At 52.1% G+C, this 27,975-nt stretch overlaps 1 protein-coding gene across 3 annotated transcripts; it reads left to right on the forward strand.

The window, feature by feature from the left end:
• Nucleotides 1–27,857, forward strand: POR (cytochrome p450 oxidoreductase). Of its 3 annotated transcripts, none has more exons than XM_030288274.4 (17): nucleotides 1–74; nucleotides 2,051–2,186; nucleotides 11,832–12,024; nucleotides 18,114–18,162; nucleotides 18,970–19,098; nucleotides 19,504–19,653; nucleotides 20,471–20,595; nucleotides 21,453–21,542; nucleotides 21,974–22,072; nucleotides 22,709–22,825; nucleotides 23,522–23,640; nucleotides 24,699–24,880; nucleotides 25,010–25,159; nucleotides 25,633–25,900; nucleotides 26,326–26,471; nucleotides 26,658–26,743; nucleotides 26,957–27,857. In XM_030288274.4, the coding sequence occupies exons 3-17, from the start codon at nucleotides 11,846–11,848 to the stop codon at nucleotides 27,099–27,101; spliced, it is 2,034 nt and encodes a 677-aa protein (XP_030144134.2). In that variant the 5' UTR covers nucleotides 1–74; nucleotides 2,051–2,186; nucleotides 11,832–11,845; the 3' UTR covers nucleotides 27,102–27,857. The 3 variants fall into 3 exon arrangements, with proteins under 3 accessions (XP_030144134.2, XP_072772976.1, XP_030144135.2); XM_072916875.1 differs by having other exon boundaries at nucleotides 69–113; XM_030288275.4 differs by lacking the exons at nucleotides 1–74; nucleotides 2,051–2,186 and adding an exon at nucleotides 6,467–6,675.
• Nucleotides 27,858–27,975: the final 118 nt, after the last annotated feature.

Here is a 27,975-nt window from a genome sequence, read left to right on the forward strand (position 1 = left end):
GCGGCCCGCTGTACGTGCCGGCCGCGCCGGGGCCGCGGGAGCCGCCAGCGGCAGACGGGCCGGAGCGGCGGAGGGTGCGGGACGCGGGGAGCGGCCACCTGTGGGTGAGGAGGGTGTGGGACCGGGGATCCTCTGGGGCTGAGGCGGGGGGCTGAGCTCACCGCCGGGGCTCTCTGTGCTGGGGAGGGGCGGTCCGGCACCCCTGGTGGGGTTGGTGTGGGATGGCGGCTCTCGCTGTGTGGGGGGACTGACACAGGGGTCCTGTGGCGGGTGAGTGGCACCGCTGCCGCTGGCGGGGAGGTCGATGTGAATGGAGCTCTGTTTGTGGGGGGACTGGGATGCCCAGAGCCCCCCGTTCACTGAGGGGTCTGGTGTGAGCGGGCGTCCTGTTACTGGGGGTGCTGAGGTGTTTAGAGAACCTTCTTACTGGAGGGGTAGGGCTGGGATGAGCCCGTTATCTGGGCAGGGTGCTGTGGCTGTCCCCCTGGTGTTTGAGGAGGAGCGGGATGGCCAGAGCTCCCTTATCTGGGGAGTCTGATGTGACTGATCCCCTGTTAGGAATTGGGATGACCAGAGCCTGTCTTGTTTGGGAATACCTGGTGGTGCTGAGCCCCTGTTCCTGGGGGTACTGGTGTGGGCGATGTGCCCCGCATGGCAGGCATGGCCCCGCTGTTATTTGGGGTGCCCCATCACGTCTGTCACCCCGGCAGGGTGATGCCCACCCTGCCTTGCTTCCACAGCACTGAAGGGCTGCTGAGACTTACCCCATCCCGAGCTGGTTAAAAGCCTTTAACGAGCTTAATTTTCTGGCACATCCCTGGAGAGCGTTATTCCCAGCGTTTAATTGATCCCTTTGCTGCAGGCTGGGGTGTTCTGCTGTTTCTCCATCTATTTCACTTTATAAACTGCTGGGGTGTGGGAAGGCTGTTTGCTCCTGATTTTTCCTGGTGGAGTTAGTTGGAAGAATGAAAGTACTCACCTAGAGTGTGTGCTTGTCAAAGGAAATAATGGGAACCCCGTGGTTTTGGGAATATTGAGGCTGGAGGGGGTGAAGGTACCTGGATGATGGTGTTGGGAGTTAGTCATCAGAGTGGAATTGGTTCTTGGGGAGTTGCCTTAGTTGCAGGAGCAAGCACTGCTGGTGCAGCTTGGAGTGTGCTTTGTTCTTTAGGGTTAGCTTTTGGAGTGTGAAAGGAAATAGGAATGCTTAGTGGAATGTGTACAGAGAAGAGGGATCACTGAAGCTCTCTGTGAGTCTGGAAAAGTGAAATGGGCTTGTGTTTTTACAGCTCTTTTTAAAAAGTAGGAACATATATCTGGCTGAGAGGCTGGAAAAGTGCAAGGAAGAAGGAATCAGGTCTCTGTTTCTGAGTTGTGGAAGTGAATCAGAGCGTTGGTGGGGACATCCCCTTCACAACAGATCTCTACACTTTGTGTGGGCTTGTGAGGAGCTGTGGGGTTTCGTAATTTTTTTTTGCTTAGTGGGGTGCAGTGGTGTACACATCTCTTTTTCTAGATGGAAGGGAATGGGCTTTCTTCCAATATTTCTGTAATTCTCTGAGAAATCCCGAGGAGCTGTTGCACATAAGCAAAGCAGCTCGCTGATTAATCTGCTGCAAATGAGGAAATCGGTGTTTTGTCTGGGAGGGCTGCTGAGCCAGACCCTTCCTGGAAAACCCAGCATTGTCTCAGTACAGGTTTTTCTTGGGCTGGTTGACAGCACTGAGGCAGGGTGTGCATGGCATGGAGTGTATCTTAGTTTTGCACGTGGATGTGATGGTGCACGAGAACGGTATTTGCAGAACAGGGAGCTACAGGAACTAACACCAGTTGAACACCTTCTTTTAATCTTTGAATGTGAAAGAAAGGAGGGTGTAGTTTCACAGATCCGGCTTAAGACCCTGTTAATTAGTCCTGCTCTAATTGTGACAGAGACGAACCTCTTGCTTGTCACCACTTCACAGTTGCTTCCTGTTCAGTCAGTAATTTCTGGGTTTGTGTCTCCTGGAAAGCCACGTGCCTTCTACAACTTTCCTTTTGTTTCTTGCAGAGCAGCTGGAGGAGCTCGACAGGGCCTTACAACCAAAACTCTTTGAACTGTCTCAAGGGAGACTTTCTGCTCACCACCCTCTGTGCTGGGGCTCACAGGCCCCACCAACTCCTGTTTGCTGACCCATAGGTGCAAGGTAACCCCTTTCTTTTGAGTGTCACAGGTTGTGGAGCATCTCTGGGTGCAGCTGGGTTTGGGGAGGGTGACTGGCAATGGGTGGGAGTGATGGCTTCTTTACCTGCAGCAAAAGCAAAGTGTGAAACTGTATGACTGAAATCCCATTTGGTCTTTACTCTCTCCTTTGCCTGTTGGGATACAGCAAACGTTGTGTTTGCTCAGTTCTGAAGGACTGAGGAAAAGGCTTCCCTGCTCAGGTTTGTGCTCCTGCCATCTGCTCCCGTGGTATAAAAGAAAACCACTTGCAGTTACCACTGTGGGCATTGAACTTTGTTCTGTTTCCTGATGTCTACTCTTCTGCCTGAAAAAACACAATTCTTAGAACTTGCATTTCCCAACGTGATCATTTGATCCCAATTATGAGATTACTTTGTACACGCTGTTGTAGAGAGTGAATCACCAGCCCTGCAGTGACAGGTGCACCTCTGCCAAGAGTGCTTTATAGGCTTGAAAATTTCATAGGTCAGAACAATTCATAATTGCAGGCTGCTCATAATCTCTTGCTGTTTGTCCCTGAGTAAACATTTCAGGTTAATTGTGGGCTGCTATCACTCATGCAATCCAGACAGAGAGACCAGAAGCCATGTCTGGTGGCTTCTGGAGGGCCACAAGTCCAAAGAGTGGCTGAGGTTGACTCATGGTGGCAGATTATTGTAGTATTTTTGCTTAGTAATCAGCCACGTCCATGCCTCCAGTCACTCCTTTGCAGGGAATGGAGGTATTGATTTATTTACCTTCCTTTCTTGCTGTGTGGAGTAGGAGATGGCCAGGTTTGGAGTTAGAGATGGGGTTGGAGTTTTCTCCTTGGTAAAATCTGGCTCTGGCAGTAGACGGGAAGTGTGCTGGGAAGGTTTAACAACCAACCTAGGGAGTTGATAGTTTTGTGGTGCTGGATCTTGCTATGTGGTTGTGAAACACATCAATTGACTCTCTTTCATGGGTCATTGCTGCATCTCCTCTCTAACTCCAAGCTTTGGAGGAGCAAGTTGATAAAATGCCTGCAAGGATTGTGCAAGTCCTGGTTGTGTAACAGGACTCAATGCATAACTGCTGGAGGTAAGAGGAGGAGCTCCTGTTACAAAGGAACAAAAAACCCTGTGTCAAGTATCTTCTTTGTGTTGATTCTGCTGGAGCATTGGAGAGCTGTGGTTTTTGCAGCTTGGGACCAGCCTTTCAGCCTGTGACCCCTGAGTTCTCTGATATCTTGTGGCCTGTGCCATGTTTTGGGTATGGAATTGATGTTCTGAGGTCTGCTGTGGCTGTGTGTGATTCCCAGAACATTTCAAAAAGATGAGATCGGATGCTGACCCATGGCAGGCAGGGAGGTTGTGTAGGGTGATTACAAACCCCCTGATAGGGCAGGACAGCTCTAATGCTGAGTTTCCAAGCGGTGCAAGGATCATGCAGTAACACCTCCAAACCCTACAGCAACATAGGAGATGGGCTTGTAATGTCTGAAAAGTTCTTCCATTCTCAGAGGAAACTGGGATTATAAATACAGAATATCCTGGCTCCTTACAGACAGTGTTTGATTCTCTTGAAATAAACAAATCCCTAAAACACGCTGTTCTGATCAAAAGTCTTGACAATTCTGAAAACTTTGCAAGATCTGCTTAACCCTGTCCCTCTGGTGCTCTTTCAGCTGTTGGTTTCAAAGGAAACCTCTCAAAAGAGACCAGCATTGGAGGGTTTTGCTGTTCAAACTTTTCCTGGTGGAAGAGGTCAAAGTCTCTGGCTACTGACCCCATCCATAGGGCTCCTTTCCCAGTTGTGGCATAAGGCAAAGCCACAGGCACAGGTGAACAAACAGCCTGTGGGCAGGAGAGGAACTTCCAGCTCTGGCTGTGGTACCACAGGGTACAGCACTCACAGAAGAGGCTGCTGAAAATTACGTCATTTTGCCTCTTGATCTTGGAAAAACATCTTCAGCAGGACCTGAACCATGCAAAGTCCATGCCTGGATGGGTTGCTCCTGAGGTTTTGCAGCCCTTTGAGCCGTTGTTGGCCTGAGGTGCCCGTGGAGTTGGCAGTAGGGTGGTTTAGAACTCCTGCAGGCTTGTCCCTGCTCCTGAATATTGGTGCTGGCAAGACCCCTGTTCCTCTTGCAAGCAGTTCCTGAGGTGTGGTGCTCTGGATTTGTCCCTCACTGGGAGGGAGGCTGAAGAGCAGTGTTGGTTCACAGGGGGTCAGTTCCCTGCCATTCTCTAGTTTTGTTTATCCTGTAACCCTGAGCTCCTGCTTTTCTGTGCTGGCTCACATTAATCTGTAAAGGAAGGTGTTCAAGTGCCTAAGCTGGGGAGATCCCTATATTTAAAGGTTCAGAGTCAGGCTTTTATCTCATAACAGGAAATGTGCAAGTTCAGTAATTCTAGCTTGCTTTAAGGCAGCTTGGCAAGTTTGAATTCATTTTTGTGTGGGATAATGCCTTAAATCCTTTGATTCAGTGCCCTGGGCTCATTGCACAGCCCCACCTGAGCATACTCATAGCATAGATTTCCTTTCTGCCTCAAGTAAAACAGTTCTTGTTCTCTTCCTTGCTTTTGCAGCTGCTCTGCTGTCCTTGAATAAGACCCAGGGGCCAGAAAACATGCAAGTGTGACACAGTGGAAGCTCAAATATGCAGTATTTCAAGATCCAGACTGAGTGATGCACACCGTGTGTCTGTCCAGTGCCTAAAATAGTAGTTTTGCTGATGTCAGTGTGTCAGGCTCTGGCTAGAAGACACCTTTCACAGTGAGAGTAATTTTTGTTTCACAAAAAAACCCAGCAGTTTTTGTGTTCCCTTCCCTGCTTGAGGTGCTGCTGCAGCCAACTCCTCAGTTGGGATTGGGGTTTCTGAGCTGGTGGAAGAGTGCAGAAGCATTTCCCTGGTTTGGTGTGGGGCTTTGCTATTTTCTACCCTTCTTTATTGAGCTGGTTAATGGGAAGCTGTGGGAAGAAAGTGTTAGGGGAGCTGTAGGTGTAGCAATCCTTTCCAACAGAGGCTGAAGGGGCAAGGAAAGCTGTGAGGTTTCTCACTCTGCTTTCCTTCCCCACAAGCCCAGGGACTCATCTGTGTGATGATTCCCACCCAAAACATGGAGACCAGGCCAAACCCAGGTCAGCATCCTCTTGTTGATGGGAAATGCAATCTCTGTGTGGCAGAGCTGTGGAGAAAAGACTCATCCAAGGCAATTGTTAAATAACCTGGATCTGAGCACCTGCTTTTGTTTTGGAAAGGCCAACCTTTCCTCCCAGGTCTCCTTTTACTAAAAGGGAAAGTAAAAAGAGCTCATTTGAGGCTGGCACAGGCTGATGCAAACAGAATTTCTTAGTCTAATTTGTTGCATTTCTAAGAGGAATAAGAGAAGCTCAGGTTTTCCCGAGGGTCCCCTGGCCCAATATTACAGACTAACATGCAGGAAGTCTTGGCTGCAGTGGGGTTCAGAGGAGATCACAGTCTGGGCAGGAATGCCACCTCCACCACAGCCCTGCTGTTTCTGCTGCTGCTGCCTCTCTTCCTTCCTCTTGGGATTGTGTCTGTGGGGCTGTAACCATCAGTAACCTGCCTGAAGTCCTTAGTGGGTGAAAGAAGAAAGCCCTTGGCTGGTCACAAGACTGCATTCCTGTTTGTGGGCAAGTCTCTTCCTTCTGCTGCACTGCTGCTGCTGGGAGGGGTGATGGGGTCCCAGTGCAGCTTCCTTTTGGTGCTGCAGTCTGTGAGCTCTCCAAAAACTTTGCAGACCTGTGAGAGGCCTGTCCAGTGGTTTTCTTTTTTTCCTTCCAGATGTTTCAGTTGTTTAATTTCTATTTACAGCCTTCTTGTTTTGCTGTTTTATCTAAAGCTCAGGCTGCAGGTCATGCTGTACAAAGAATTGGAGTTTTCACTTGGTTTGGTTGCTTATCATTTATGTGTCTGTCCTGAGGCTGACAAAATTGGGGCAAAAAATGGTCTCTGATTTTAAACTGGGCTTTTTTAAAGCTTCTTCTCAAGGCTGATTGTGCCCTTAAGCTGTGTTGTGCCATGGTCAACACGAGAGGAAGGGCAATCCCTGGGGCAGACAAGGTGGGAAGGGAAATCTGGTCACACACACCTGCCTTGGGAATTTAGGATGGTCCTTTCTGGTCAGAAAGAGGTGTCAGGCAGATCTGGTGGCAATGGGGACATCCCCAGCCATGCAGAGCTCCCAAGGCTGGAAATCTGACAGCTGCACTTCCTCTCTGCTCCCTGAGGTGGTGCTGAGTCAGGACATGAGGGTCATTGTCACATGGCTGCAGGGAGCACGAGTGCTCTCCCTTCCAGCAGTGCCCTCTTGTCCCCTGCCCTGTGGGGCTGTGCAGGGCTTTCAGTGGGAGTCTGAACTGGGGAAGGTCAGTCTGAAGAAGCTTTTTGAGTGTGTGTTGCTGTTATATCTGCTGTTAGACTTGCACGGACTCCAGTTAATGGTAATTTGTGAAGCAGTGCTTTGGTAAGTGTTGCTGGATGGGTTGGGTGGGCTGGTAGAGAGGGAATGGGTGCGCCAGAGCTCGAGTTGGCACCATGATGGTGCTGTGAGAAATGAGGGGAGCTCATTGCTGCTGGGGTGGTTTGGCTCCAAGCCGCTGCCTGCTGTCCCTGCTGCTGCTCAGCTGAGACAGCCTGCGCCTTGCTGTGGGCTGGGAAGGCTCCTCTGCCTGCACCCTGCTGAGCTCCCTTTGAATGGAGCCTGGCACCGGTGCCAGGGTCGGGCAGAGAGTGACTGGTGGCATTGCACGTTTGTCACGCAGTTCCTCTTCGGCTCCATCACCTCTGATTCTCTTTCTGCACGTGCTGCAGAACACATGTCCCACCTGCAGCTCCTGTGCTTATCTGCAGGTGTCCAAAGGGTGCTGATGCTTGGGAAAACTGTGGGTGTTTTGATAGATCTGGGGGTGCAGCCTCTGTGCCAGCCGTGTAAGGGCAGGCAGTGTCTGCAGGGCATGTGGGGATTGTGGGGATCCCTCTCTGGCGTGTTGGGCTGCAATCAGGGGCTCCTTGGTGTTCCAGCTGCTGCTGGGGATCGATTATCAGAGGTGGGAGCAGTGAGCAGCCGCGGGCTCTGCTTGCTCAGCAGTTTTCCTTCTCCTTCCCCTCTGGGCGAGGCTGACGCTGCACATCAGGGTGTGCTGATGGTGGCACGGGGCAGAGTCGAGCACACAACTTGGTCACTCATTTTTGGGGCAAGAGTCACAGACTGCAGTCCTGCTGTGGGACTGGGAAGTCCAGCTGAGGTACTTGAAACTCATCACAGAAAGAAAAGGCTACATTAAGAAAAAGGCTACTTCAGTCTCAAGAGAGACATCTTCCTGCCCACATTGCCAGTTTAGCTTCAGAGCCAAGGCTTTTGGTCACAGGAGATACCACAGTGTGACTTTCACAAGGGGAAACCTCCCAGCCACGCTTTGTGATTGTGGTGCTGTGTCCCAGGGTGCTTTTGGGGGCACATGATGCACCATCTCCTAGTGCAAGGAAGGAGAATAAATCCCTTCAGGTTGCTAACAACTTGGCTTTCATCACTCCTTTCTTGTTTTTTGTAATACTGTTTCTATATATATTTAAGTATTTTTAACCATGTGACATTATAGACCCTTTAGTCTGTGTGGAAATTATGGGGAATTTGAGGATGCCTGGCACTGAGAGTGCTTCCAGTCTTTTTTTTCCAAGTTGTGCATGAGAATGAGGAATACATTTAATTTAATATGAAGATGAGGTGCATCTGTTTGCTGGCACAGAGATGTGCAGAGATTTGAATTATTGTGAGCTGCCATGTATGAAGTAAATTCTCACATTCAAGGGCTGAAAAGCTGTGCTGAAACACAACATTGCTTGATTGCAATCTTTCAAAATATTGTGACTTTCTGTGTGATGTAAATGCTCACATCTTGCTGAGACTGATGGCTTTGCTGTGTGCACAAACAGGGATCCAGGAACTGGAGCCACCATTAAAAAAAGCCCCAGGGATATGGACATCTTGTCTTACCTTGACTGAACATATAATAAAAACTGTGAATAAAATGACCACCCTTGAAACTGTTGTCAGGGAAAGTTTTACTTCTGCATCATAAATTTCCTTTTCCTTTTAAAAACCTAGTTTGATTCTACCAAGGCTCTTCCAGAGACTGCAGGATTCCCAGGATAGCTAAATTTCAAGTAAGAGTCAGATTTCTTTTCACTGGAAGTTAGTAAAGGACATGTATTTGAAAATGACATGAAAATGTCATTTGAAAATGACAAATTTGCTGTGAACTTCTGGAATACAATTGTTACAGCCAGCTAGGTGAGTCTGAGATAAACTCAACGATAATCTTCCTGTGCTGGGTGAAGTGAGTTCAATAGTTCCCGAGTTAAGACAACCCTTTAAAAAAAAGAAATGAGGCCTAATTTCACATTCATTGCCTTTCTCCTGCTATGTCTAAGCACACCATTTCCTGAGGGTAGGAGTGGTGAAGGGAAAGCAGGAAGAAGAATCTGTAGCTGAGATATAAACCTTGAATAACCAAATGTCCAGGACCAGAGGGAGCCCAGCATCAAAATTAAAGCAGCTCTTGTCACTAGGCCATGATCAAATTTCCTCCCAGCGTTAGAGGTCAGTGTGGAAACTTTGTGCTGTGGAGATTGTGAATGAAGAGAGGAGGAGAGCACACCGGGCTGTGCTCCATGCACCAGAGCCATGAACCTCCTGGAATGTTCCCTTCCCTGGCTGTGGGCAGCGAGTGGGTGGCCGGGCTGCAGCTGCAGGGATCCCCTGTGAAGCCCTGGAGAGCTGCAGTGTGGTCAGTGCAAGGAGACAGCACAGCTTCCACCCCCACATCCACCCAGGCAGCGTTCCTGGGAGCTGCCTCCCCGAGGATGCCTCTCCAGGGCAGCCCTGCTTGGGAGAGCAGACCTCCTCTGGAGGCTTGAGAAAGCCAAACCCCTCTGCTCTGGGTGCTGAAGCTCTGCTGCTTTGAGCACAGTGGTGAATTTGCTGGAGACAAAGCCCTCACCTGGCTGAGGAGAGCACAGGCTCATTCTTGCTCTCATTCTTGGCCCACACAGGGCAGCTCATCAATATCCATGTCTGAGCTGTCTGGAGCTGGGAATTGCTGTGGGCCAGGTGCTGCTCACCACAAACAGGTCTGGTTTGGAGCTCTCTCTCTCAGCTGGTGACAAGGGAGGCTGCTGTGCCCTGTGCAAGGAGCCTTTCCCAGGGCTCAGCTGCTGCTGGGTTTGGTGCTCAGAAGGGAAAATGCTGCAGCTCCTGCCCCAAACCAGCTCAGCATGGTCTCCATCAGCCTTGTGTTTATTCATGGCTTCCTCTGAGCAAAGGTTTGTCATTGCCTTATGTGCCTTGGGATTTTCAGGGAAAGTGAATGAAACACAGGGTGTTCTGAGGGTAATGTTACTGACATGGCCATCACTGCCCTGAGGGGAATTGAGGCAATTCCCTGAGGGGAATTGTCCACCCTTGTGTAATTTGGGCAATGAAACTGCTGCTGAAAAAATCAAGCCACCTTACAGAGTTGGAGATATTTATTTCTGCCTGTGTCTGGGCACTGATTCCTCCATCTCTTTGCAGAGTTGGGCTGTGCTGTGCACAGAGCAGTTGAGGCTCCCTGGGAATCACGGACTGCTGGCTCTCAGGGCTTCTTTGCCCTGAGATGTAATGAGCAGTTCAAGTGATGAGTGAGATGACAAAAACCAAAACTCTGTGAAATAAAGGGTTGACTGGCAGGTTTTGGCTGAGATTGGCTGAAATTCCTACAGGTGGGGTGGCAGAGGGGAAGAGAAGAGCTTGTAATTAAAATTTCTGAGCTTTCATCAGGAATAAAAGCAATAAATCAGCCACATTCTTCCCCCACCAGCATATTCCCCTGGAGCTGGTTGCCAGACCAGCTCTTTGGTGATTTACTGGAACCAGATAAGGAGGAGGAGATGGACCCTCCAGGGAGCTGTGCCTTTTTGGCAGCTAAGCCCCAGTTGTGGAGGCTTTAACTAACAGTTTAGTCTACAGTTGTACAGAAGGAACATCCAGCTCTTGCTTGGCTCCAAGATCCAGAGATGGACAGCCTTTTTGCAAGGAGGGAGGACAGGGTGACCTGCCTGATGGAGAGGAATGTGCAATTTGCTTGTCTGCAGTCACATCACTCTTATTTTTCTTCCAGCACCCTGCTTTAGTGTTTTCTGTGGGAACCTAATGGGAAGCTTTGCAGTGGTGTTTTAGTGCTCTTTGTAATGCAGTTACTAGCCAAGTTCTCCACCAAATGAAACTTCTTGTGTGGTTGAGCATTAATTGGGTTGCCAGAGTACCCACCCAGGGTCACTGCCAGGAGACTGTGGACTTCTCCCTGTGCTCCACAGGGAGCTTTTTATGGCTGGTGCCCTGTGGCACAGGGCTGTGTGTTGTCTGGAGCTGGTCTTCCCTTGTGGGGGTGACAACAAGGGGTTAATCTTTGCTGAAGGTTGTGCCTGGTTAGTGCTCTGTCACTTTCCCTTTTCTTCCCAGCTCCTGAATGTATTAGTATAACCTTGAACTTCAGTCACTTTTATTTCTCAGCCATGGCATGTATCCTGTCCCTCCTGTGACACCACCACAGCTCTGAGTCACTTTTCTGGGTGCAAGTTCAAATGTCCATGGTCTCCTGTCTTGGCAGGATGCCCAAGTACAAAGAGAGAGTCACTTTGCCCTTCCAAATCAAGTTTAGAGTTAATTATCTGTTTATTTGGACAGCGTGTGTCCTTGCTTGTAGGGAAGATAATCTTGCCATCTGGATTAGGGTCAGAGGAATTCAGAGCTTTGGCACAGCAGTGGGAGGGAAGGAGGGATGGGTGGCTCCCCAGGGGAAGGACAGGAGCCATAGGGCTGCTTGGGTATTTGGGGTCTGGGTGTTCATCCTTGTGCTACCACAGACTCTGGGTATGACTGTGGGCAAGTCCCAAAGCACTTAAACTTTGTCTTGGTAAGTGTAAAGGAGCAATTCAAGGAGATAGAAGTTAAACTGGGGGAGATCTAGAGGAGAGTAGGAAGCCAAAGGCCCAAGGAGAGATGGAAGTAAATCCAGCCTGCAGTGGAGTAAATCAGAAGTATTCATCATTTGTGTTGTAACAGCCTGTTGTGGGGATGCTGGTGGGGGGTTGGTGCCACAGTCCTGCTCTGTGGTTTATCAGCACAGCAGTGGGGCCAGGGCATCCTGTCACCTTGTGGGAAGGAGGGAGGAAGCCCCAGATCTGTGGGATGACTGAAGAGTGGGGTCATCCCTCAGTAAAACCCCAGGGGTTGGTGGTGGGTAAGGGCTTTAGTAAAGGGTGAGTCCCTGTTGAGTGTTGCTGGGGTGTCAGTAGGAGCCTGGTTTGGCTCCTTGGCTGGAGTGTGGGGCTGCTCTGCTGCTGCTGGCAGAGGGAAAGCAGAAATACTTCAGATGGATCAGCATGGGTACAACAGGAAGGGAAAAGCTTGGTGGGACACAGAAGAACCTTGCAGAGCTGTGATGCAAAGGTGTCTATCCAAAGAGTTATTGGGTACCCTTGTGCTCCTAAGACTAAGTGTAAAGCAAAACACATTTTCTGGATGTCCTTTAATGCTGTCCCATGTGGCTGCTGGTGCTCACTGTTTTTCCTTGCTCACAGTGCCTCTGCCTGCCATGGGGGAGCCCGGCATGGACCCAACCATGCCAGCTGCTGACAGCCCTGCACAGCAGGACTCTCTCTTCAGCATGATGGACGTGTTCCTCATCTCCCTCATCACTGGACTTTTTACCTACTGGTTTTTCTTCCGCAAGAAAAAGGAGGAAGTGCCTGACCTCCCCAAAATGCAGTCAGTGTAAGTAACAACTCTCAGGCCATGTGGCTCTAAGGGAGCTTTTCTCTCTTGCTTGTGGTGGGTTCTGGGAGGCTCAGCTGGATTGTGGGAGGTCGGTGAGGGGGCGTTTCTCTGCCCTCAGCTGCTGTGGGTTCTGCTCACGATGCAGAAATCCCGGTGGAAGAGCCAGGCTGCAGTTCTGCCTTACCCCACCGTGTGGCCCAAATTGGGAATTGGTCTTTCCTGAGCAAGGCAAAAAAAACTCTGGTTGTACTTCAAAACTCTTAAGGATTTAATTCTCGGTGTTTTCTGATAAAAGTCACATCTAGGTAAATCTGGAGACAGGTTGCTTGTTCTTAAACAGATTTCCTGTTGGAGATTTTATCTACCCTTGGCTATGAAGGAAAGGAATAGTCTTGGGGAGCTGGGAGATAGTTCCTGGGATGAGCTGCTTGGCAACTCCTGTAAAACTTGATTGACTTTTGATACCAGGTTACCACTGGAGTGGGAGACTGGATTTGGAGAGGGAGGTCTTTGTTCCACCCCGTCTTCTACAAAGGGCTTGGGGCCAGGAACGAGCCACACAGATGGAGATCTGGGTGCATTTTGTTCCTTGTCTCAGTCACATTCCAAACTTTACATCAGTTTTCTGCTGGACCTTTTAGCTCGTTCTTTGTTCCTGGCATTGCAGGAGGTTGGAAAGTACATTTTCTGGCTGGGAGGGTTTTAAAGGGCAGCGGTGTCCCTGGCTGTGCTACCTTGTGCAGATGGGTGCACACATGGCTGGCAGCAGCCCAGCTGCCTGTGCCAGCACAGCCTTACCTTGGGAATGTGTTCTCTTGGATTGCTGGGATGCTTTCCCTCCCGTGCCTGCCAGCCAGGCCTGTGTGTCAGTGCACGTGGTTGCCCCTGGAGATTGTAAGAATGGCTGTGCTGCAGTGAGAGCTGAGCTGGCTGGGGAAAGGGCACTGTCCTTCTGAAATTGGATCCTGCTATGGCACAGCCTGGGGTCCCGTGCTCCCTGTCCTTGTGACTGATTCCACCTACAGCCCATCATGTGCAGTTCTTCCAGAGGCTGTGGTGACCTTTTGGAGAAGCTTTGACTTCTGATTGTGTGTTACCACCTTGTTCTGCTGCAGGGCCTCAGCACATCTGATTGCACCTACAGCCTGGCTGCAGGTCCTGGCTCTGAGCTGCCTCACGGGCACTTTTGTTTCCTCTGTGGGGTCTGTGCTGCCTTCTCTGTCCCCGTGAGGAGTGAGGGAGCAACTGCTCCTTGTGGGAGATGTGGAACAGCAGCACCTCCTGTTGCTGATAACCAGGGAGGTGAGGTGGTTCAGCAAGTTGTCTGACAGAACTGCGCTTTGGAAAACTGTCAGTGAGAGAGAGGAGGCTGTGCAGTGGTTTTTCCATGTACCCTGCTGCAGCCCTGCTGTGGTCATTGTATCAAGCTGGTCCGAGGGCAGTGTGACCCTAAAAGCCAAGGCTGTGGCTGGTGGCTCCTCAATCTTTCAGGACAGAGACAGTGACTTCCTGCAGCCTTTGCAATGAGGTTTTATGGGACGCCTGGAACTGGGAGGAAAATGAGTGGGGAAACAAACTTGGTCAGCCTTGGGTTTCCTTCCCTCCTGTAATCTTTGAATCTGAGGTGGAGTTTCCTTTCTGATGAACAAGCAAATCAGGATCCCACTGTCAGCCTCTGCCTGTTGCTGGCTGGATATGGGGGTCAGGGAAGCTGTCCCAGACCCATGAAGGCAGAGAGGCCTCAGTGGGGCTGTTTCTGGCTGGAGTGGAGAGCCTTGACCTTTAGAAGGGTTGCATTTCTTCAGCTCGTTCTCTGCAGCTCTGCCAAAGTGTCCTGAACTGCTTTATCTGATGGCATTGGATGATGGTTTCTGTTGTGTCACTTTGGCCCCTCAACTTCAGCCTCAGAACACCGGAGGATGAAGATGCTGAATAACAATTCAGACACATCACAAGGGCTGCTGCTTTAGCAATTTGTTCACAATGCTGAAGAGTGCAAGCAGAGTCTCTGAGCTAAACCCAGCATCCAGCACCTCAGTGCCCTTCTGGGGTTTTTGGGAGCAGCACACCTTCATAAAACTGTGTCAGCTCAGCAGGGTCTGCAAAGGAAATGCCACTGCTGTTACTGCCCTTGATTGTGGAAGAGCAGATGTGAGGCTGAGATGCCCTGTTCTGGGTGGCAGCTGGGCTGGGCTCTCTCTGCGTGGCCTGGGAATCATCATATGCAATGCATCTCCAGGTTCAGCCACAGCTCAGAGAGGGAGCAGCTGCTGATCTTCACCCTTAAGCCAAGTGGAGCTGTTTCCTGCCTGAAGTGCCCCCAGAAGGGACAGAACTCAGAACATGCAGTGTTTCCTGCATACGAGGTGTCCCGTACCTGTGACGTGTAACACGTGTGTGTGTGTGGGCCAGGCTGGGATCCCACTAACTGAGCATTGCTTGTGTTTTGACCATTTTCAGACTTAATTAAAACCACCAGAGCAGCCCTCCCTGCAGCCTGCTCTGCAGATGTTGTTAGGGAGAGCAGCTCTGGAGAACCAGCAGCCACGGCCACTACGCTTCCTTGCAGGGCCATTGCTGGGAAATGCAGGAATTTGTTTTTGCTCTTTGGCTGCTCCTCCTCTGCAAGTTTCTCAATCACCGTTTTTCTTTCCCTTCTCCTGTCCTCACTCTGCAGACAGTCATCCTGGGGAGATGCAAGTGGGACAGCCTGCTGAGTGTCACCCTCTCCCTTCTCCCCCCCTCTTTAACATTGTTTGGGACAGAAACTGGCTTATCTCTATTCTGCAGCTATGCAGAAATCCATTCCCTGGTACTTGTAGGGCTTCCTGTGGCAGGAATTTCTCCAAGTCCTTAGCCTGATTAGCTCTCTGCTGCCTGTGTATGTGAGAGAGACCATCTCTAATTTAATTTAATAGGATCCTGAGGAAAACAAACTCCTTTGAGCTGCGTCCGTAATGGCAGTGCCATAGTTACCCAAAGCATTGCTCAACAGTGTCTGGAATCATTTCATTCAGCTACAGCATCAAGCTTTTTTTTTTTTGCTTTTTTTTTGTATAAAAGAATATATAAAAGCAGCTGTGATATAAACAGTTTCCAGGGGAACAAGGCTGGGGGAGGGTTTTGTGTCCCGTCCTCTGCTCCGTGCGGATGGGAGAGGGACGTGTGCTGCGGAGGATCCTGGGAGGTTTCATTCTCCACTCCTAATTCCATTCTGCCACTGCTGCCAGATGTTGCAGTTTCTCAGGACTGCGCAGATCCACTCAGTAACTTCCAAAGAACTTCCAAAGCCCCACCACGAGGATCGGAGTGGACGGGACCACTCCTGCTATGACCCGTGCTGGGACCTTTTGTGCCGGCTCTCTTCTCCTCAACAAAAGGCTGATGCTTGGTTTTAACGCCGGGAGGAGCAGAATGGAAAGGCCTGTGTGCGTGTGGCTCCAGAGCTAAGTTAGATCCGTCCCCCCACAGCTCCCTTTGCAGACACAGCTGCCCTGGACTCTTTGTCTGCCTCCTCCCTGCCCTGCCATGGGCTGCGTGTACTCGGCCCCGCGGGAAGAGCCGGCCACAGCCAGGTGAGTTTCTCTGCCCGACGGGCTGCTGGGATCCTTCCAGCTCCAAAGCTGGCTGGAGTGGGTGCCTCCCTGCTCTGCAACAGGAGGAGAAGGAAGGGGAGAGGCTCTGCTCAGAAGCAGGCTGCTCCAGAGGAGACCCTGCTGTCTGTTTCTGTACAGCATCCAGGCTGCATCCTCACTTCTGGATGTATCTGTGCTTTCAGCAGGAAAGCCATGGGAGCAGGAGGTTTCTGAAGGAGAGGTGTTCAGCTGAGACAGACTTTGGTATTCTTGCTGAGCTCTTGGAAGCTTCTTCCCCTGTCCTTTCTTTCTCCTGAAACCAAAGTGACAGAGAGCCCTGGGAGTAGTTTGTGCTGTGGGCTCTCACCAAGGGTGGGAGAGCTGTACAAGTTACAGTCTCTCTGACAATGGGGTTAATCCCCTTGCCTCCACCCAGTTCTTTTTCATGTGCTTGTAGCTGCTACCCTGAGCTGTCTAAGCTGTAAGAGCAGTCCTTGCTGAGGATGAACTTTCTTTTCCAAGTTTTCCTGGCAGAGCAGTGAAAATGTGTGTAGTTTCTGCCTTTGGTGCCTGTGTGTTTTCGTTGCTCAGATTTTCAGGCCACCCTGATGAAGCAATTTCAGGGATTTGTGTAGCCTTTTTTCTAAAGCCAGGCTCATTACTTCTTCTGTATCTGAGCCACAGCCTGTTCTCCAGCACTCACTTCAGTGCAGGGTTGCCTCCTTTGAAAACAGCCGAGCTCCATGTGCTGCTCCCTTTTCTCTTCCAAAGGGAGCTAGTTGAAAGGATCTAAAAACTTTGCTTTTTCTCCTCCTTTAAAAGCATTTTGTTTAGTAGCTAAACCAACAGTTGTTTTAATTGAATCTTGTTTGCAGAGGGCAGGAATTAAAGAAGTTCACCAAGGAGACAAAAACTGAGAGAGCTGTGTCTTGAGAGCTCTCCCGAGCCCCTGTCCTGGCTGCAGCGTGGGCAGGGCTGGGGCTGCTCCCTTAAGATATTTGTGATATCCCAGTTCCCAACAGGGGACAAATGACAGCATGGGGCGACTGTTAACTGCTGAGAGAGCCAAGCAGGGGTGTGAAGCATCTCCTGGGAGCACGGCTGCCTTGGGGAGCCTTTTGGGGTCGGCTTTGCTTGTCCTTTGTGTGTACTTTGTCTTTTGTATGAGGCTGTTGGTGCTCAGAGCTGTCAGGCCCAGTTATGGAGATCCTTGCTCCCTTTGGGTAGCAAGGAGTGCTCGAAGGGATGTTTAATGAACGTCCCCCACCCTGCTGCCCTGCGTGTGTGTGCTCTCCGCAAATGCCTCGGCACATCCGCAGGATCCCTCCCTCTGGGCTACAGAGCTGAGGAAACTGTTAGCAAGCTCCTCACATTCTCACATGGGCTGGAGCCAAAACCTTTTTTTTTTTGCCTGGAGGCTTCTCTCATCCCACAGGAGACCTGGCCTTGCATTCTTCCATTGTGGAATGGGAACGGGTCCCATGTTCATCTTCCCTGCTACCAAAGTTTTAGTGGGGAGGACAGCAAGGGAGCTTCTGGCCTGGCCTGCTCTGAAAAGCTCCCAGCACCTAATCTGACTGTAGCTATGGTCACCTCTGCTTGTGAGGCTCCCAGAGTCCTCAGGGCTGGGCTGTTTTCATTCCATGACACTGAAAATCCAAAGATGTGCTAAGGATAGCAAAGCTCTTCTGGCTTCCTCCCTAGCAGGGCAGATACAGCAGTGTGAATCCCCACCTCCATGTTTCTGGCTCTGCTGGGGTTTCTCCCCCTTCCAAGCTAGGGAAAACCATGTCTGTACAATAATGCAAATGTTCTGTGCAGGAGATTCATCCTAGGAATGGGAAGCCAGCATGGAACGAGCTCCACAGGACCTTGGCTGGCAGTGGTGACCTTGTTGGGAGCTCTGTGGGTCTGATCAGCTGCATGTGCCTGCTCCACAGGGCTCTCCAGCTCCGGGGCTCATGGCTGGCATGCTCTTTTGAGGCTGAAACAGCTGATTTTTAGCCCTGTTTGACTTCAGGTTTGGGGGATGTGTCCTGGGGAGCATGGCTCAGGATTGGTTCTGCTTGCCCACGGTGGTGTGGGAAGCAGGGAGTTTGCCATTCCCTTCTTTCAAACCATGGCTTGGCCCCTGAGACTTATCTGGAGACCTGCTCTTGTGAGATCCTTTAGCCTGCTCAGCTGTGAAACCTCTCAGAGCAGTTGATAAAGGTGTCCTGGTGGGCAGGGCTGTGTGCCTGGGCTTTTCCAGGGGAGGATTCACTGATAGGGGTCAGGCAGGAGCTCAGCTTTTCCCCAGTGCTCCAAGTCCCTGCTCCATGGTTGTGTGCAGAAGCCCTGTGGCTGAGCAATGGGCATCCCTGGGACAAGGTGAATAACAGTGGTCAGTGGAGATTCACACCCTTTTGGGCAGCTTTCCTGAGGTCTGGAGGCCACTTTTCCCCCACTTACTTATTCCTGACCTCAAAAATGAATGTGCTCATCTGAAAAGAGGTTCCTCCTGTCTTTCAGAGCAGCTCCAGTGAGAGACAGCAGCTTCATTGAGAAGATGAAGAAGACGGTAAGCTGCTTGTTCTGCCTCCACGGGATGCTGGGAAGGTGGGGGAGCTCATGTCCATCCCAGTTTCCTCTGGAAACTGTCAGCAGGAGGAGCTGGTTTGGATACAGACACATGGCTACTGCAGAGAGCATCCAGAGGAAGGCTGTGTGAGCAGCCAGGAATAGCTCTTTTAGTCTGTGCCTGAGATTTGTTCTTAGAGAAGAAATTAAAGTGAAAATTCAGTGGTGGAAAAAAAATAATGTAATATGAGATCAAAGTCAGAAGGGAAATGGCAGAGACTTTGAAGTCATTAGCTGGCAGTTGTTTATCTGTGTGGTTGGTTCCCAAACTGGCTGGCTGTGCAATGGGGATTGTACACAGAACTGTCAGCTTTTGACTCTGCTGGTCTGGATATGAGAGGAAGCAAGGGCTGGGTGCATTTTCTGTTCTACTTCCAAGTGGCTGGCTTGCAGCAGAGCAGGAGCTCTGGTGCTCAGGCACTTGCCCAGAGCCTTTGGCAAGTTCTGCATTCTTATCCAGGGTGTTCCTGGAGTCACACTGCGGCCTCGAAGTTGAGAATAAATCTGGAAGTTTATTCTTTGCTTTGGGTTTTAGTCTGACCTGAATCTCCCCTCTGAGAGTGGCAAGAATCATGTTCTCATTAACAGCTCAGCCTTGAGTTTTCTGCCAAACTCTTGGAGTCCTGCACAAGCGCACACTCCTGCTTGCCTTCCAGGATTCCTCATCTCAGGCATTTCCTTTGTGCTTCATCTGTGCATTTGCCAAATGAGTAATCACCATGTAAAAGGGATTTCTCTTCTTCTCCAGGGCCGAAATATAGTGGTTTTCTATGGTTCCCAGACGGGCACAGCAGAGGAGTTTGCCAATCGCCTCTCCAAAGATGCCCATCGCTATGGCCTCCGGGGCATGGCAGCAGATCCAGAGGAGTATGACCTGGTAATTTAGCCCTGAACAGCCTTGGGATAGTAACAACCTTTCAGTGCACCCTACAAAAATCCAGTGACCCTGGCCAAGGGACAGTTGTGTCATTTAGGGGAGAAAAGATCAGCCTGAGAGCTGTGGGTATGGGCTCTGTCCTTGCCATGCTACATTCTCCTGGTGCCTGAAAGCCTTGAATGGAAAGTCTCATTGCTTTTCTTTCTGGTGGAGCAGAAATACTGACTTGCAGTCCAGTTAGGGTGGTTGCTTTTATTTTCCCAGCCATTTTGGATGGGTTTGGCCTTTCCCAACCCCCTTCTCTAAACACATAGTGCTGTTTGCACACCTACACTGTGGGAACAGGAATTGCCCAACAGCCACAGTGTGGGATCCCTGAAGATTCCTTCTTTCCTCTGGTTGCAGTCGGACCTGAGTCGCCTCTCTGAGATTGACAAGTCCTTGGCAGTGTTCTGCATGGCCACCTATGGAGAGGGGGATCCCACAGATAATGCCCAGGATTTCTACGACTGGCTGCAGGAGGCTGATGCTGACCTCTCGGGTCTGCGGTTTGCAGTAAGTGGCCCCATTCCAGTTCTTGTGTTGCATTTGGGCAGGAAGGCCAAGAGCCCTCCAGAGTGGCTTGGGGAAATGTCTGTGCCTCATACACCTTGTCTGGGATCTCTGCTGTCTTCCTGCCCAGGCTTTGTGGACACCTGCAAATGTACTTCTGGAGGGTTTAAATGCAAATGCCAGAGTTCGCTCTCCACTCCCTAAATCACGAGCGTTTCCTGGTATAAACAGCCCCAAACAGCCCTGCAGGCACTGAATACAAGTCTGTAAATGAGCTACAGACTGCTGCTGCTCTTCAGAAGCTAATTGAGCAGCCTGGGGCCAGATCTTCACCCACAAATTAAACCACTTGGAGGAGTGTGTAACTTTCTTCCCGTGCTGAGCTGAATAACTGTCTGGGAAACAGCCACCTCACCCTAAACCCTGGCCAAATTCCTTAGGCAGCATAATAATTGCAAACGAGAGTAAAATCCACTGGTGGAGATGTGAGGCTACTCTGTGTGAAGCAGTGAGCAAGAATTTACTGTGTGGTGTGTGGGAGGCAAAGGCCAGCAATGGGTTTTCGGGCAGTCCAGGCTCTTACTGGTCCCACGAGGAGATGTGCAGGAGTTCTTGGAAGTGCATCCAGGCTCAGGGGAGGTGCTGGTGCCTCCTGTCCACACACTGGTAGATTCGTACTGGGGAGCTGATGGGGGAGCTGGGAGAGGTCTCACTGTCTTTATTCTGCATCCTTTGTGGGGTGATACCTGGCCAGAGGATGTCAAATGGATGGGGGAAGTCCACCTCCTGCTTCTCCATGCTGATGAGTGTTCCCTTCCAGGTGTTTGGGCTGGGGAACAAAACTTATGAGCACTTCAATGCCATGGGGAAGTACGTGGACAAGAGACTGGAGGAGCTTGGAGCCCAGCGCATCTTTGAGCTGGGGCTGGGAGATGACGATGGCAAGTGAGTGCCTTGGGCTGAGGGGCTGGTCAGAGCTGGCTGCAAGCACCTTGCAAAGCACCTTGGCAGGGAATTGGCTCGGCTACCAAGACAGAAATAAACTCCACAGGGCTCCTTGCTGGGGTTGACATGGTTGTGAGTGTGTGTGTCTGCTGTGTCTCCCACAATCAGCTCCCTGTGAACAGGGAGTGTCCTAAGGGATCCTGTGTCTGGAAAATCCCTCCTCAGCTTTAAATGTCCATGGGTACCACTGGAGCAGGCTTTGCAGCCTCCTCTGCCTTTGCCCTGCTGCAGCCTCTGTGGGTAAACTCACCCATCCCAGTGAAGGAGGCAAGTTAATCTCCTTGGGAGGTGTTTTATGATGGGAGGCAGCAATTTTCCAACTCCCACAATGATATTTTCTTTCTTTTTTTTTTTTTTTTTTAACTTCTCTGTGTTCACCTGAGCACCTTGGGATATTACATGAACCTGTGACTCTACCTCAAGGGTCTGCAGGGCCTTATGAGAGGAATATGCCATGTGTGGAAGGCTCTGAGCCTGGAAAAATAAGCAGTGTCATGGTGGAATCATGACCTTTTAGGAAGGTCACCTCATACCAGGGATGGACAATCGGAGCTGAGCTTTTTAAAGACTGAGCCTGAATAACAAAGCCTTCCTTGGCAGACCTGGTGTAGCAAGAGTTCCCACTCAGTGCTCTGCAGGTGCTTTCCTGGTGACCTGTGAGCATGTGGAGGTACCAAGGGTGCCTGGGGCTAAGGCAGATGCCTTTTCCCACAGTGATGGAAGGAGGGCATAGGGATCTCAGATGGCTTCTCTGGGAATGGGGCTGGTTCATTGACTCTCTCTTCTACCCTGACTAGCCTGGAGGAAGATTTCATCACCTGGAGAGAGCAGTTCTGGCCAGCAGTGTGTGAGCACTTTGGGGTGGAGGCTACAGGAGAAGAGTCCAGGTGGGTTTGGGAGCAGCTGCTCCTGGGTGTCAGAGACATCAGCCCTGGGCTGCTGTTCCCTTTCCTCTGCCTCCCCTTCCAGACTCAAGGAGGGCACGAGTGAAGTGTAACAGTGAGTGAGGCTGTTTGGCCTGAGCTTGTCCTGGTGAGAGTCTGGGCCCAGCTCTGGATTCCTGTTCTGAGTGGGAAGATGATGGCTTTGGTTCCTCTGGGGCTGACTGTGCTGGCTGTGAGGCTTCAGGGAGGCTGAGGATTCCCCTTGTTTTGGGCTTTCTGCAGAGTCTGCCTGCTCCCTCATGTCTCAAGATGGGCAAAGGGGTGGAATTTGCATTTGGTTTTGAGCTGCAGCAATCCAGCAAAGGAGATGATGGTTATACCTTGTGGGTTCCAGTTTGACTTTTTTCTCTTTTCTCTCCCCTTTTTCCCCCCAGCATCCGGCAGTACGAGCTGGTGGTGCACACAGATGTGAACATGAACAAAGTCTACACGGGGGAGATGGGCAGACTCAAGAGCTACGAGAACCAGAAGCCGTGAGTGCCAAACCCCCTGGGCAGGCTGTACCTGGGGCAGCTCTGGGCTGGTGGCTCCTTGCTGTTCCTGCAGCACAGCAGGTCTCTGCCCAAGAGAAATGGGCTCAGATCTCCACTGGGACTCTGGGATTCCCCAGTTAATGAATCATTCACAGTGAGGAGATGGCTGTGGTGTCGTGTGCTGTTTGGCTGGTACATCCACAGCATCTGTCCTGAGCCTTTCCTTGCCTGCAGTGGCCAATGCATGATGCTGCTGGCAGTATTGCTGTGAGGAGATGAGCTTTAAACATTAATTCCAGCCTGAAATACTTCTTTGAGATGTGATTGTGCCTCCAATCCAGTTCTGTCACGTGTTCTTAATGGGACAGAAGCAGTTGACTGCTGCTGGGGTGTGCTGAGAAGGAAAAGGATTTGTTTCCTGTGCCAGTGTGGGGAGCAGCAGGATCACAATCTATTTTCTGTGCCAGTGTGGGGAGCAGCAGAGCATAATTTGGTTTGTGCTGTGGTGCAGTGTGCTTTGGAGCAGGAATCAAATCATGGGAGCCTGCTCTGGAGTCAGAGGGAGCATGCCTGGATACAAGGAGCTCCATGAGCCTGCAGGAGGGAACTCCAGAGCACCTTTGTCTTTCCTTGCAGCCCATTTGATGCCAAGAACCCCTTCCTGGCTCAGGTTACAGAGAACCGCAAGCTGAACGAGGGTGGAGAGCGACACTTGATGCACCTGGAGCTGGATATCTCCAATTCCAAAATCAGGTACTTCCCTGGGGGAGACTGCTCCTCTGTTTTGTCAGGAGCAAACACAAGGATGTGGCACCAGCCTCATCCAGCCCTGCAGAAGGGGACCTTGCTCCTTAGCACTGCCCCTTTGGGCTTCTGTACCAGGTACCCCTGTCAGGACTTGCTCCCAGCTCTTGCACTGCTTTGGGTCCATCCCGTCCCACATCCCTGTCCTACCTGAGCAGTTCCAGCTGCAGGAATTCTCTAGAAATAACTCAATAAATGAGAGGGCAGCTCAGATGGGGATTGCTCTTGCCTGTGTTTGCCTGGTTTAGGTGTATGAGCATAGAGGGAATAAAGCCCTGTTCTTAAAACTCTCTCACTGGCTTAAATTCCTTAAATTGTTAGGAAGTCATGAATCCAGGTGGCTTAACCATAACAACTGCAGAGGTTTTGAAGAGCTTTGCTGTGTTCTGTTGAGAAACTGACCTGTCTTTGCTGGAACTCTGGCAAACCTGCTGTTAACCTGGGAGATGTCTTGTAAAAACCCTGGGAAAATATTCCACAATGTCACTGCTGCTGTCACTGTTGGCTCTGTGGATCCTGATGGTGCAGACCTCACTGGTGGCCTGCTGCCTCTTGCACCAGCCCTTTTATCTTCTGGCTGAGCTGCTGGGGATGGTCAAGAAGTGATGCAGGTGTTCCATGTGCTCTCCTCCTGCTCTGTGCCAGGTATGAGTCTGGGGACCACGTGGCCGTGTACCCAGCCAACGACTCCTCCCTGGTGAACCAGATTGGTGAGCTCCTGGGCACGGACCTGGACACTGTCATGTCCCTAAACAACTTGGATGGTGAGTAGGGATGACCCCTGAGGGTCTCCAGTTCTCCAGCTGTGGCCTCTGTCCTTCACCCTCAGATCCTGTGGGGCACCTGCAGATGTCCCACAGTCACATTCAGTGTTGTGCTGTTTTAGCAGGGGCTCAGAGCCTGCTTGCTGAGATCAGCTGAAGTGGGTCAGTTGTGACATGTGCTTAGTGAGCCCATTCAACAACAAATTATGTAACAGCACACTCCTAATTATGGAGCATCAGCCCACCAGAGCATCCTTCAGCAGCCCTGGAGCTCCTCAGGGCCCTGAGTGTGTGAGATGTTCTGTTCAGTCCTGGGAGGAGGCACAGGCTTGGGGTCTGAACAGCCAGCAGGCAGCACTTGTGCTGATCCAAGGAGCTCTTCCTGGCTAGCATTCCCAGCAGAGCCAGCCTCTGGCAGGAGGGAGATGGCAGCTGCTGCCCATCACAGACCTGGAGCAGCACAGCCAGACCTGAGGCAGCAGATGTGCTGGCCCAGAAGCCTGAGAGAGCTCCTGGTTTCTAGAGACAAGGTGGATTAAGGCATGGCTGGAGCCTGTGGCCTCCTGTGCAGTGTCCTGTGTTGTCATTCCTGTCCCTTATGGACCCCTCAAGGCTGAACAGAATGGCTCCAGCCTTGACTGCTGGCACAGCTGTACATGGCTGACAGAGCCTAAGGACACTTTGGAGGCCAGATATGATGGAGGTGTAAGTGCCTGAGGCCAAATTAACCACGGAGGGCCGCCCCCTGCTTAGCCTGGGGGCTTGCTGGACTGTGCATGCACATCTCGGGGCAGGGAACACAGGGCATGTTTGTTGCTGCTAAACTGTCAGGCAACATCTGTGAAACACAAAATGGGCTACTGGGAGCTGGAGCTGCCTGGGGAGGGAGGTGATTCAGTGTGGAGCTGGGGCCCTGACCCACAGGCTGCTCTCTCCTTCCTGAAGCCCACTCTGCTCTGTCTCCAGCCCTGTGTGTGTAGCAGCCAGCACAAAACCTCTTAACCTAACAGCATGAGGTGGATGTTTTTTAATTTTTCTTTCTCTCCCACTTCTTCCAGAGGAATCCAACAAGAAGCATCCCTTCCCCTGCCCCACATCGTACCGGACAGCCCTGACCTACTACCTGGACATCACCAACCCTCCCCGCACCAACGTCCTGTACGAGCTGGCCCAGTACGCCTCGGACGCCGGCGAGCAGGAGCGCCTCCGCAAAATGGCCTCGTCTGCTGCCGAGGGCAAGGTGGGAGCACTGCCCTTCCCAGCTGGGCTGGGCTGCCCTGGGGGACCCCCAAAAGGCACCCACAGAGCCGAGGGGGTGTTTGCCAGCCGTGTGGGGAGGTTGTGATGGCTGTGCTCTCCTTGCCTGCAGGCGCTGTACCTCAGCTGGGTGGTGGAGGCCCGCAGGAACATCCTGGCCATCCTGCAGGACATGCCCTCCCTGCGCCCCCCCATCGACCACCTGTGCGAGCTCCTGCCCCGCCTGCAGGCCCGCTACTACTCCATCGCCTCCTCCTCCAAGGTGGGTGTGCTTCCAGCAGGGAATGTGCCTGTGGGGGGACCTCTTCGGCTGCAGCTCCCCTCAGCTGGGAGCTGGACATGAAATGTCACCTTCTGGTGACATTTGCTATGACAGGGGCAGATTTAGTGATCTCCGTGCATGGAGTTATCCCAGCTTCCCACAAAGTCTGTAGAGTCCCATGCTGCAGCCAGCTGTGCCCTGGTACCAGCAGTCTCTGGAGCCCTGCTCCTCTTTGCCTGCTTGCCTGGCAAGTTGGTATTTTAGGGGCTGGTCAAAGTCCCTCTTGGCAACCTCCAGGGAAGCTCAGTGGTCCCATGAAGAGGTGAGGACAAGACAGAAGCCCCATGAGGAGCACACAGGGAGGAATAGCTGTCCCAGTGTTAACATGAGGTTAAACTTATCCCCATCCCTGAGCACAGTGTGGGGTTGCTGGAGCTCCTTCTCTGCCTGGTTCCAGCATCTCTTTCCTGCAGGTCCATCCCAACTCCATTCACATCTGTGCCGTGACGGTGGAGTACGAGACCAAGACGGGCCGCCTGAACAAAGGGGTGGCCACCAGCTGGCTGAGGAGCAAGGTGCCTGAGCAGAACGGGAGCAGCTCCCTGGTGCCCATGTACGTGCGGAAGTCGCAGTTCCGGCTGCCCTTCAAGCCCAGCACGCCCGTGATCATGATCGGGCCGGGCACCGGCATCGCCCCCTTCATCGGCTTCATCCAGGAGCGCGCCTGGCTGAAGCAGCAGGGTGAGTGCCCCGAGCTCCCCCCGGGGCTGGGGCTGCTGCAGGACTCTGTGGGGCCACTTGGTGCCTCCAGGGTGCAGCTGTGCTGCTGCTGTTGCTGGTGAGCCCAGCCACGAGCAGAAGAGTGCTGGGGCAGGGTGAACAGAGCCGAGGGTGCTTTGTCCTTGGCTGCAGAGGATGTTTGGGGGTGGACAGACCGGGGGCACTTCTCTGACTTCTACCACCACCACACCTCCAATTAGCCACAGGTCACTCAGAATCAATTCTAAGGCTTGTGGCCACTACTGGGAATCAGTCCTGAGCTTCCCCTTGTAACCAAAACCATCGTGCAGCTCTGCAAGCCCAGGGTGGTGGAGAGCACAGGGCTGTGAGGGAGCAGGGCTGGGGGCTGGCAGGGCCCAGCTGATGGGGGCTGTGTGACCCTGCAGGCAAAGAGGTGGGTGAGACAGTGCTTTACTATGGCTGCCGCCGTGAGCACGAGGACTACCTGTACCGGGAGGAGCTGGCCCGCTTCCAGAAGGAGGGAGTCCTCACCCAGCTCAACGTGGCCTTTTCCAGGGACCAGGCTGAGAAGGTACCACACTGTTCCTCCTGCCACTTGTTCCTGCTGCCCACCATCACTCCCATGGCAGGCAGGAGCATCCAGCACTTCCCCTGTCTCCCTGAGCCATGAGCACAGCCTTGCCTTCCCTCCCTGTCAAAGGTCTGTGGTGTGGGGGCTCTGCTCCTCTCTCCTCACTCCCACCTTGTTTCCTGCCAGGTTTATGTCCAGCACTTACTGAAGAAGAACAAAGAAAACGTCTGGAAGCTGATTAATGAGGGGATGGCTCACATCTATGTGTGCGGGTAGGTCTGGGGACAGGATGGGGATTTGGGGGCAATTCTCAGGAAAAGGAGTGTGACTCAGTTTCCCCAGCTGTGTGTTAGAAGCCCTGGGAGGGTTATGCTGTCCTGGGCAGAGGAGGGCAGGGGGCTGGGGTGAGCAAGCCCTCTGTGTCCCGAGTGGGAGGTGGCAGGGCTCTGGCTGTGCCATGTCTCACTCACGCTCCCCGTTCGCAGCGATGCCCGGAACATGGCCCGGGACGTGCAGAACACCTTCTACGAGATCGTGTCCGAGTTTGGCAACATGAGCCAGCCCCAGGCTGTGGACTATGTAAAGAAACTGATGACAAAGGGCCGCTACTCCCTGGATGTGTGGAGCTAAGAGCAGGGCTGGCGGGGCCAGGGAGAGAACAGGTCCCCAGGCGTGGGCCAGGGGAGCTGGCAAGTGCCTGCTCGCCCACTGCTGCTGTGGGTGACGGTGTTGTCCCCAGCCCACAGCTACCCTGGTGTCACTCCCAACCCTTCCTGGGCCTCAGCAGCCCCTCGGGACAGTCTGTGGATGCAGGGGGTGGAAAGGGTTGAGAGGGGCAGGGGGGTAGCTCAGGCTGCTGTCCGGGAGCTGCGGTGTCACCGGCACCTCAGGGTGCACCCCATGGCACCTTTGCCTTGAGACCAGGGACATCAGGGACGCAGCCACTGTGGGGCAGGAGGGACAGACACTGCCAGGGAGTCCTTCCTGGACACGAGGTGTTGCCTTATCCCCGGGGTGCAGGGACAGCAGAGGGGTGGAGGGGCTGTGCTGGGGCTGGGGTTGTGGCTTTGCCTCCCTCCTGCCACCCCTGTTTGCCCAGCTTTGGGATGTGGGGCTGGCAGCTGGCTCTGGGCACAGAGCTGTCCCACGGCCCCAGCAGCAGACCCTGCTCCATTCCCGCTGCCCGCCCTCGCTCCAGCACCACGGGAAGCTCCTCTCCCTGGGGAACACACCCGGTTTGGGGCCCGGTGTTCCCCTGAGCCCAGCCCCTCCCTCGCACCATGTACGGTCATTTTTTAAATACGGTTTTTATTTTGAACATCTTTGTGATTTAAGCATGGAAAAAAACAAACAAAAAAAAAAAGAAAACCAACCAACAGAAACCCCAGACTTCCAGGCTGTTCAATGATTGTAAATTATTTAAATACATTTGCCCTTGGAATAAAAAAACTTGTGTCTGGAGTTTGCTTCCTGCATTCTCTCTGCTCAGCCAGAGGGAAGAAGG

The sequence above is a fragment of the Taeniopygia guttata genome, chromosome 19, assembly GCF_048771995.1.
Source record: "Taeniopygia guttata chromosome 19, bTaeGut7.mat, whole genome shotgun sequence".
In the NCBI taxonomy this organism is placed as follows: Eukaryota; Metazoa; Chordata; class Aves; order Passeriformes; family Estrildidae; genus Taeniopygia; species Taeniopygia guttata.